Source organism: Tupaia chinensis, unplaced genomic scaffold (genome assembly GCF_000334495.1).
Source record: "Tupaia chinensis unplaced genomic scaffold, TupChi_1.0 Scaffold000113_1, whole genome shotgun sequence".
In the NCBI taxonomy this organism is placed as follows: Eukaryota; Metazoa; Chordata; class Mammalia; order Scandentia; family Tupaiidae; genus Tupaia; species Tupaia belangeri.
In genome coordinates this window covers 7603556-7615079 of record NW_006159577.1, presented here as the reverse complement: position 1 = coordinate 7615079, position 11524 = coordinate 7603556, and the positions used below count along the sequence as shown (strand labels likewise).

The window sequence follows — 11524 nt, the reverse complement described above, 5'->3', positions numbered from 1 at the left end:
TATATATGTAATTTTTTTTGTTTTTTTTTTTTTTTGAGCAGAACTAATGAATTTTCAAATATAAGGGCACCCCAAGGCATGTGAAATCTAGACTTTGTTATAGGGGCAGTGTAGTGTGGAAAGAGCATTGGATTTGGAGCTACAATAGAAGTCATGGATCTAAGTTCTCATTCTGCTTCTCACTGACTGTGGGTTCTTGGTTAAGTCATGTCCTATATCTGAACTTCACTGTCTTTACCTGAGAAGTGGACATGGTGGTTCTTGCCTTACCTCCTCCTCCTTTCTTTATTTTTTAAGAGATATTTTTGCTATAGGGCATCTGTGCTCACTGGAGAGACAGAGAGACAGAAAGCAAGAAATCACACCCCACGGGTGATGGCCACGCTGCAGTCCCTTCTCCATTTTCCTCTTGGGATCTTGGGCACACACCCACATGAACCCAGTGAGAGTTTAAGCTGCCTAGTACGGGACTCGAACCACGGTCAACGACATGGGAGTCTTAGTGACACAACCATTATGCCATCTGATCCTTACCTCCCTCTTCCTCCCTCTTTCAGTGGATCTCTATCAAGTTCTCAGAATAATAAAATGACAAAGACACACATTTTGCCACCGAGAACAAATAAAAGAGCTTTGAAAACTATAAGCACTGCATAGATGTCAGTGATTTCTCTTAAGGAAGGCTACCTAAGACAAGGACTCCTTTGGAATAAATGATTTTTCTTTTTGAGAGAGATTTTTGCTATAGTAGGATGCGTGTGCTCGCTGGAGACACAGAGAGAGAGAGAGACAGAGAAGAAAATCACCCCCAAAGGGGGATGGCCACACTACAGTCCCTTCTCCTTTAATCTCCTCTCGGGATTTTGGGTATGCATGAGCTCACGCCTGGCAAGTTTTAAGCTACTGGGTCTGGGACTTGAACCGCAGTCGTCTACGTGGTAGCCCAGTGACATGACTATTAGGCCATGTAGGTTCTGGAACGAATTATTTTTCTTATAAAAAAGAAACACCCTTGGGACCAGCAGATGGCATAATGGTTTCATCACAGTTATATTGTGGTTGGATTCCTACGTAGTTGACTGCGGTTCGAGTCCTGGACTCGGCAGCTTAAAATTCATGCTGGTCGTGTGGGCGTATATGCCCAAAATTCCAAGAGGAGAATGGAGAGGAGATTGTACCATGACCTCTCCCCTACGGAGTTTTGCTTTGCTTTCTGTTTCTTTGTCTCCAGTGAGTGCATGCTCCCTGTAGCAAAAATATCCCTTAAAAAAAAAACAAATTTGCCCTAAATAGAAAGGATGGTAGTTATAATTAAAGTAATATTTACTGAATGCTTAAGCTGTGCCAAGCTTTGCACTTAGCACTGTATGTAGATGCAATTATTTTTCAACCACACTGTGAGTTTGGCATCGTTACAGTTCCCATTTTATACATGAGGAAATTGAGGCAGAGGAAACAAAGGTTAGAAAACTTGCCTGGGGTTACAGAGTGAGGAAGGAGTGGAGCCAGTTTGGGGCTGGTAGGTGGAGTGGTGGTTAAGGGCACTAGACCTCCACATGGTTGACTGTAGTTCAAGTCCTGGACCGAGGGACTTGCTTTCTCACATTCTCTCTTTCTATCTGTGCCTCTCTGAACAAATTAGAAAAAATAAATAAATAAATAAAGTTAAATAAAATAATTCTTAAAAAACAAACAAATTCAGGCACTTTGATTCTGGAGTCTGTAATTTTTATTTTTATTTTTAAAAATTTATTTGACAAGAGAGGGACAGAGTGAGAGAGAGAGAGAAGGAAAGTAGGAAAGCAAGCCGCCAGGTCTGGGACTCAAACCATGGTCGGCCACGTGGGAGTCCAGTGCCATTAACCACCATGCCACCTGCTGGCTCCTCTGGAGTCTGTAATTTTAACTACAATATATAGCCATAGTAAATATAGTTATTATATACTTCGTATATTATGCTATATAATGACTGTAAGTACTATATTATTATTTTTAAGAACTTTCTGTTCAACTTTTATTTATTATTGTTTTTCTAATTTGATGAGAGAAAGGGAAAGTGAAAAAGCAAGCCACAGGCCCAGGGCTTGAACAGTAGTTGGCCATTTGGGAGTCCAGCACCTCAAGCACCACACCACCTACCAGTCCCTGTAATGCTTTTAAGTAAGTACAAGTCCAAGAATTTTGAAACAAGTTTGTATTATGCGACATTAGAATGATTGTTTTTTGGGGCCAGCAAACAGTATAGTGGTTAAAGTGCTGGTTTCCCACATGATCAACTGCTGTTTGAGCCCCAGACCTGGCAGCTTAAAAATCACACTAGGCATGTGTGTTCATGAGGAGAGTGAAAGAGAAAGGATTATGGCATGACTATCCTCCCAGGGGAGAGATTTCCCACTTTCTCTCTCACGATCTATCTCTGTCCCTTTCCAGTGCATGCATGTGCCCTCTGGCAAAAATTTAAAAAAAAAAATCATCTTTCATTGTTATTCAATTCTTTCTTAGGTTTCTGTAGTTTACAACTCATTAGACTTTGAACCAGAGATTTTCTTTGCCTTGGGATCTCCAATTGGTATGTTTCTCACTATTCGAGGAGTGGATAGGATAGATGAGAACTATAAGCTTCCTACCTGTAAAGGATTCTTCAATATTTATCATCCGGTGAGTGAACTGAATTTACTTCCTATTTTGAAGAAGATGAAGAACCTTTCATTTATAGCCTAATAGATTGTCAGGTTCTTGTTTTTTGGGAATTAATATCAATCTTGATTTTGTATGACTTAGCTATTTGTCCTAAGAGATAGAATCTGGTACTTTCCAATAAACTTTCCTAACAAAAAAGCCTTTGTTCAAGGAAGTAATTTTATTGCTTTGCTTGCAATGTAATTTTACACGCAGACTTGAAAATCTTATAATTACCAGTATTAGAATAAAATGTGGAAAAAAAAAATCAGTCTCTAGTTTGCCAGTTATATTTTCTTACCCTGCACAGATAAATAACTCCAAATAAAACAACTTTTCATAAATGTTCAATTCTTCTGTTTACAGCTTGATCCAGTGGCATATAGATTAGAACCTATGATTGTTCCAGATTTAGACTTAAAAGCAGTTCTCATTCCACATCACAAAGGCAGAAAAAGACTTCATTTAGGTAAAAAAGCAAATACTGTAAAAATGTGTTTCCTTCCTGACATTTTGTAATCTGTAATGAGTTATGAAAATTTTAACACTATATCCTTATTGATAGAATTACTGTTTTTAAGTGCGTACAACTATTTAGAACGATTTTGCTAAGGATTTAGAGGAGACGAAAAAACATTATGAATGAGTTCCTCCTCCTTGAGGATGTACTAATTGCTGAGATTATTATGAATGGGGAGACGTCAGCAATGAGGTGGTAATACACTGTTTTAGTGTGTAGTGTTGCAAATAACAGCAATACCTGAACTTATAAGAATGGTCGTTTATTTAGCCCACGGTTTTGGAGGTCCAAGGTCAAGGGGCTGGCTGCATCTGGTGAGGGTCTTCTTGTTGATAGACAATAGTGGTGGGCATATCACATCTAAGAACAAGAGCTTGAGCAGAGCAGAACATGTGCCCATGTTTCTGTCTCATTTTGTCTGTGGGTAAACCCCATAGGATTTGGTCGTGAGGGCCTTACCCTGATGACCTGAATTCCGAGTTCCCCCCAAAGGCTTCACCTCTTAATTCCAAAACTAGATTAAGTTTTCACCCTCTCAACACCATTACAATGGCTCACCAAATTTCAATATGTGAATTTTTCAGGGGTACATTGAAATCAAAGAAGATACTTAATTAGATTTCAGTAGTTCGGTTATAATTTTTGGAATTGAGAAGAAGAGAAACATTTAAACAAATGATTAAACTATCAAGAAATAAATGTGCTATCATCTAAGTCAAGTTGCTTGCTAACTAGACAAACCTTTCCTATTAAAAAAGTTAAACATAGTAATTCCAAATGGGGTTTAAATTTGTCTTATACTTGTTTATGGTGCATGTTATTTATTCCTAGATTTAAAAGGGTAGGTGTGGGGCCATCTGGTGGCATAATTGTGTAGGCTAGATCTCACATGTCCAACTCATGGTTTAAGTCCCAGACCTGGTGGCTTGAGAAACATGCCAGGCATGTGTATGTGCATATTCAAAGTTCTGAGAGAAGGGATTGTGAGATACCATTCACCCTAGGGATGTTTTCTTACTTTCTCTTTCTCTCTTGCTCTTCCTGGCAAGCATGTTCATCCTATAGCAAGTTTAAAAAAAGTCGGGTTGAAGGCATGGGAGTTAGAAGAATAGAAGGAAAAGGTATCAAACCCTCTTATTTAAAAGGGCGGGTTTTGTTTGTTTTGCTAACATCTTGCTTTTTTTTTTTTGGAGATTTTTATTTTTTGCTATAGGGCGTGTGTGCTTGCCAGAGAGACAGAAAGCGAGAAACCACCCCCAGAGTGAATGGCCACATCACAATCCCTTCTCCTCCATTGTCCTTTTGGGATTTCGGACACACTCATATGCACCTGGTGTGAGTTTTAAGCTGCTGGATCTGGGACCTGAACCGTGATCAACTCTGTAGGAGTCCAGCGATGGAACCATTACGCCATCTGCTGGTTTCTGCCCAACATCTTGCTTTTTAAAAAGTTTAACTCTTTTGAAGCTAAGGTGAGAAATTTGATAATTCATAGACCTTGTATTTGAATATGACTATTAGGTAAGAATAGAAAATAATGAAGGAGCAGGGGCTTTTTCATTTTTAAATTAGGAGTTTATATTGTGGTTATATCAGAATATCAAAAAAATTCATTTTAGGGAACCAGCAGTTAGCGTAATGGCTATGTCGCTGGACTCCCACATAGTCGACCGCGGTTCGTGTCCCGGACCCGGTGGCTTAAAACTCACGCCGGGCGCATGTGCGTGCGTGCCCAAGATCCCGAGAGGAGAATGGAGGAGAAGGGATTGCGGCGTGACCATCCCCCCTGGGGGGTGATTTCTCGCTTTCTGTCTCTATGTCTCTCTCTGTCTGTCTGGCGAGCGCACGCACCCTACAGTGAAAATCTCTTAAAAAAAAAATTCATTTTAATTACTGGAGAGAGAAAGGGAGAGGGGAAGAGAGAAGTAGAGAAAGCACCCTTCAATGGGGAATAGTCATGTCGTAATCCCTTCTCCATGTCTTTATTCTGTTGAGATTTTGGGCATGCGTGCACATATGCCTGATGTGTTCCTCGGGCTGCTGAGGCCAGGATTCTAACCATGGTTGGCCATGTGGGATCCAGCTCCCTAACCTTCTAGGCTTCAGGATGGCCCCAGAATTTTTATTTAATTTTATTTTTGTTATTATTTATTATAGTACTTTTTAAAAAAATTTGGCAAAGGGTGTGTACACTCACTGGAGAGAAACAGAGCAGGGAGGGAATAGAATGAGAAAGCACTTCCCATGGCAGATGGTCATGCTATCATCCCATCTTCTCTGTTTCTACCACCTTTTGGGATTTTTGGGCATGCACACCCCTGGCACGTTTTTTTTCAATCTGCTGGGTTTAGTACTCATACCACATGGTTGGCCATGTCGGATCCAGATGTCATCATCACCACCACAGTTGACCTAGTTTTGTTTTGTTTTTTAATTGCTGGAGGGTGTGCACCCTTACCAGGAGAGAGAGGGAGGGAGAGGAAGAAAGCACCCCCCAATGAGGTGTGGTCATGTTTCAGTTCCTTCTTCATTTTTCTATCCGGTCAGCATTCAGGGCACAGACATGAATACATATACATCTGGTGTGTTTTTGAAGTCAACAGGGCTGGGATCTGGACTGTAGTTGGCCATGTGGAGTCCAGCTCCCTTAACTACCAGGCTATGGAGCCAAGAACCAATTTTTTTTTTTTTTTTTTTTTTGAGAGAGGAAAAATTTAGGTTTTGAATTGAGTTTAGTCTTTTGTTTTGAGAGAGATTTTTGCTATAGGGCATGTGCACTTGCCATAGAGACAGAGACAGAGAGTGAGAATACATCCCTTGGGGGAGGGCCACACCACAGTCCCTTCTGCCTTCTCCTTCATTCTCCTCTTGGGATTTTGGGCATGCATGTGCCCATGCGCCTGAGTTTTAAGCCGCTGGGTCTGGACCGTGAAATGCAGTTTACTGCGTGGGAGTCTAGCACTTTAACCACTGAACTACCTGCTGGTCCCAAGTTTAGTCTTAAAGAAAAAAAAAAAAAAAGAAAGAAACTGAGACTGTCCATAATATTTTAGCATGTTGTGGATTCCTGGCTAAGATACTCCATGTATTTGACATTTAAGTCTTACCTTGTCTGATGAGAGTGTTAACTTTTAATTTTTATGCTACACATTTTACTCAGTGACTAATTAATTTGGTGTTTCATCTTAATCTCTTTAGAGTTGAAAGAAAGTCTCTCTCGTATGGGATCTGATTTGAAGCAGGGCTTTATTAGCTCTCTGAAAAGTGCTTGGCAGACATTGAACGAGTTTGCCCGTGCTCATACTTCTTCAACTCAGTTGCAAGAAGAATTGGAGAAGGTAGCCAATCAAATCAAAGAAGAAGAAGAAAAGCAAGTAGTTGAAGGTAAATTTGACTTTGAAGCATTTTTCAATATAAACTTTTTTAGTAAACATAACACTGATAAGTTATTTAATGATACTTTGCCTTTCTACTATATTTAGTTAAATTTGAGAGGCTCTTTGTATAAAATTAAAATCTTTTACAATACTGGTATTGTCAAGTTTATTTTAAAATTGATATCTTTTTTTACTAGCTTTTTACCTGGTAGTTACTGAATTCTGCAGTTTTTACCATTTTTGTTGAGATTTTTAAGGCCAGAGTAGAATATCAAAGTTGAGGACAGAGTTTGTATTCAGATGTTTTTAAAGACTTGTCTTTCCTGGTATTGTCATATAATGTGCCATGATAGACTTCATATTCAATGTCAGGTCATTGTACCGTGATGTTTTTGACTTTTCCAGATTCTAATTCGATTTCCTTTCTTTCTACATTGCTTGCTTACTCCTTATCTTCACAACTTCTGTCATCCTGTTGGCTCTTTCTCCTCTCTCTATTCCCCTGGCTTTTTGGAGGAAAGGGGAGTGAACCTGGTAGCTACCCAGGTTGCTACGTGTGTCAAGCAGTATTCTCATTGAGCCCAGAAAGTCAGCTAAAGTCAAAGGATAATGGTTAAGTGATTGACTTTGATATTGAAATGGTTTAAATTCTAGCAGAAAAGATTGTTGAAAGTCCAGATTTTTCCAAGGATGAGGACTTCTTAGGGAAGGTTGGAATGTTAAACGGAGGCCGCAGAATTGACTACGTTCTTCAAGAAAAGCCAATAGAGAGTTTCAATGAATATCTTTTTGCTCTTCAGAGTCACTTATGCTATTGGTAAGTATTTTTAACTTTGATAACATGTGAGTGGCCTTAAGGTGCTAGTTCATATAGTAGTTTTAATTTTAGTATGATTTCTTCACTGATAGATCATTTGTTTTAGGGATATTAATTTGAACTTTCAAAATAAATTTTTTTTCCCCTTTAATTATCCACAAGATGGCAGTATGTCACCTGATTTTGACAAAGACCCTTTGTACTTGAACACTGTTTTAGTAGGGGTGCCTTTTACTCTGGGAGTAGTAGTGTATTTCAAAACCCGTTCTTTCATACATCCTTCTGGTACCAGGAAGAATTGCAAGATGACCAATTTGGAGCTGATTGGTGTTCATCTAGTTTTTAAGAACAGCTCTGAATTTATACTGCTTTGCTATCACTTGGCTTTCTTGGATAGAATGGAATAGAACCGAAGATGCATTTTCGCCTTTGTGCATAGATACTAGTTTCTACTAATTATCTCTGAAGTAAATGTGCTTTTTTTTTTTTTTTTTTTTTTTTAAATAGGGAATCTGAAGATACTGCTCTGTTATTACTTAAAGAAATTTATCGAACAATGAACATTAGTCCAGAACAACCCCAGCATTGATCAGATTTCATTTTTACTGTGTGAGTTTAATCCTTATCGTATGTATAAATTCTGAGTGTTTGCATTCTGAAGATGTCATTATGGAGTTGATGTTAACTATGACTTTCTCTTGACTTTCTGGTTTTTTTTTTTTTTTTTAAATTCATAATAGACACTAAGGGAGGGAATTGGTTTGCAATGTACTTTTGACCTGTATCTTTCTAAATCTGCTTAGAATTTTATATTTAGTTTCTTTTAAAAATTTATAGGAATATCATTAGGAATTCCTTTGTCTGTATGTCATAGAACCCAATTCATAGAACCTTAAAGTAATAGAGGTTTGTTTTTCTTTTGTAACAGGAAGTGTTCCTTTGTTGAATGATGCCACCAGGCACCCAGACTGGTGGCATCATTCCACCTGAATGTTGACTCTTGCTGATTGTAGTTATAAGATGCTCCTATAGTTCCAGACATCCTATCTACATTCACAGCTTGAGTAAGGGGGAAAATAGATGATATAGGTCATGTCTAGCCCTTTTAGTTAGGGAAGCAAAAGAATGTTCAAAAATTTAATTGTACCTATTGCTTGCTAGGCCTGTGTACTGTGTCTCATGTCTCTCTTCTCCCCAGTCTGTATGAAAGATTATAGAAGTGATGTTTTTACATGTCCCCAATCTAAAGAGGTAAGGGGAGTAATCTGTGATAGATTACTCAGCCTGTACGTTGGCCATGTTCTGTCTTTGCAGCTATCTTCCTGAGACAGCAGATACCTATTTTTCCTCACTAGATTCTGCATCACTTTTGGAAATAGGTAATGGCTTTTTATAGAGTTAGACATTTAAAAACCTTTGAAAGAGAGTAAATACAAAGTACTAAGTCTAAATTACTGAAGTCAGGGGCCAACAAGTGGAGTAGTGGTTAAGGCTTTAGATTCCCACATGGCTAACCGCATTTCAAGATCTGGACCCAATGACTTTAAAACCATGCCAGATGGAGGAGACTGGAAGTAAAGGAACTGTGGCATGGCCATCCCCCTTGGAAAGGGGGTGATTTCTCACTTTCCCTCTCTGTTTCTCTTTCTCTCTGGGGACTGAATGTGCCCTATGGCAGAATCCTTCTAAATAAATAAATAAATAGCTAAAATCAAAAGTAGTTCCTAGGATTTTTTTGGTTTTCTTTCTTTTTTTTTTAATTTAGAGGTTTTGCTATAGGGCATGTGTACTTGCCAGAAAGAGACACAGAGAGAGAAAGCGAGAAATCACCCCCTGAGGGGATGGCCATGCCACAATCCCTTCTCCTCCATTCTCCTCTTGGGATTTTGGGCATGCATACACACATGCCTGGTCTGAGTTTTTTTCTTTTTTTTAAATAATTTTATTTAACTTTATTTATTTATAAATACATACAGACAGACCACAGAGGGACAGAATGAGAGAGAGAGAGAGAGAGAAAGAGAGAGAGAGATTGAAAGTGAGAAAGCAAACTGCCAGGTCCGGGACTCGAACCACAGTCAGCCATGTGGGAGTCCAGTGTCCTTAGCCACCACACCACTTGCCAGCCTCCTGGGATGAATTTTAAGCCACTGAATCCAGGACTTGAACTACCGGTTCACTATGTTGGAGTCCAGTGACGTAACTATTACGCCATCTGCTAGTCCCACATTTTTTGTTTCTTTTAATGGTAAGTGGTAAATGAAGATCCCTTCATCGTTCACCTTCTCATTTTACACAGGTAAACCCCTTTTACTAGTATTTTCTTAGGGATTTTTTTTTCTGGGTACATTGAGGCAAATATGCATACTAAAGCTAACTTTAGAATTACTAGTATACACTTGTCATTTGAAGCCACAGACAGGGTATGCTTACCTAGAAGAGTTGTGTAGGTGGAGAAGGATGAGCTTCTGTGAAATAAAGGAAGACCCAAGGAAGCTGAGGAAAGATTTTTTAAAGGGGAAAGTATGCAACCATGTAAAATGGTGCTGAAAGGGGAGGTAAGAGAAGGAACAAGAATTGACTACTCTTTTTCAGGAAGAAGACAGAGGATATCATTGGTGACCCTGACTAAAGCTTGTTCGCTCACTCTTTTTTTTTTTTTTTTTGAGAGTTTTTGCTATAGGGTGTGTGCACTCACTGGAGAGAAAGAGACAGAGAGACAGAAAGTGAGAAATCATCTCTCAGGGGGATTGGCCATGCCATAATCCCTTCTCCATTCTCCTCTCAGGATTTTGGGCATGAATGCACATGCGATGGCAGGAGTTTTAAGCCACCCGGTCTGGGACTCGAACCATTGTTAACTACTTAGGAGTCCAGCGATGTAACCATTACACCATCTGCTGGTCCCATACCAAAGCTCTCTTGGTGTCATGGCAGGAGTCAGAGTGAACCCAGTATGGGATCAGAGAGGAAACAGCTTTGCTGTGGAGGGTAACAGAAATAAGCCAAAGGAGGATACTTTAGGGTATTAAGGTGTATTTCTTTGCCAATGAGAATGATTCAGTTTTGAGAGAGAAACTGGTCGTGAAAGGGGATAATTGCTGGAGGAAATATTTGAAGAAGCAGTGGGGTGTGGGGCCTGGGCAAGGTGGAGACTTCAGTTTTTAAAAGAAGGGATAGATACATCTTCCATTGTTCTGGATGAAGGGAGAGCATGAGTACAGATAGGTGAGTAAAGTTGATGGTGGAAAAAGGAAACATTCTCTAGTTACTTCACTTTTTTCTAAAGTGTGTAGAGAGGTCATTGGTTGAGAGTTAAGTCCCAGTGGAGGGCTTGTGATTTGAGAAAAAAGTTGCAAGTGTACTGTTCTCAGAGTGTGGCAAAAGAGAATTTACCAAAACTGCAGGACTGTGTTACACGTTTGAATATCGATTTGATATTTTGTTTATAAATTTGAAGGGAAGGGACCAGCAGATGGTGCAGTGGTTACATTGTGGACTCCCACGTAGATGACCATGGTTTGAGTCCTGGACCTGGTGGTTTAAAACTCAGGCTGGGCTCACAGTGTGTGACTGCCCAAGATCTCGAGAGGAGAATGGAGGAGAAGGGATTGTGGCATGACCATCTCCCCTGAGGGGTGATTTCTTGATTTCTGTCTCTCTGTGTCTCTCTGGTGAATGCACATGAATGCAAAAATCTCTTTAAAAAAATAACTGGGGGCCGGCAGGTGGCATGTTAGTTAAGGATGCTGGACTCCCTCCCACGTGACCGACCGAGGTTCGAGTCCTGGACCTCGTGGCTTGCTTTCTTTCTCTCTCTTTCTCTCTCACTCACTCTCTATCCCCTCTCTATCAAATTAAAAATTAATAAATAAATAAATAAAGTTAAATAATAAAATAATTCTTTAAAAAAATTTTCAAGTAAAGAGAGGTTGCACAATTGCCTGACTTTTCTCTGGCCTTTTTCTTCTACTAGAGTAAGATGCAGAGTAAGCAGGTCTTTGAGTTTACCAGGGCTAGGGTTTTGAATTTGGGATGGAAACAGATTCCTACTTTATATAAGATGGCAAGGGACATCCTGATTGGTGAAGTGTCATTCTTGTAAGTGAACCAGGTGGATATCTAGGGAAA

The 11524-nt window shown here is 39.5% G+C and overlaps 1 protein-coding gene across 1 annotated transcript in view; it reads left to right on the top strand.

The window, feature by feature from the left end:
- The window catches only part of SEC23IP (SEC23 interacting protein), a 73054-nt gene that overhangs the window by 57163 nt on the left and 4367 nt on the right, over positions 1-11524 (top strand). The window contains exons 17-19 of the mRNA XM_027770130.1: positions 6398-6583; positions 7231-7393; positions 7901-8002. Of these exons, the coding sequence (XP_027625931.1) occupies positions 6398-6583; positions 7231-7393; positions 7901-7982 (431 nt within the window). The 3' untranslated portion in view covers positions 7983-8002. The remainder of the gene's footprint in view (positions 1-6397; positions 6584-7230; positions 7394-7900; positions 8003-11524) is intronic.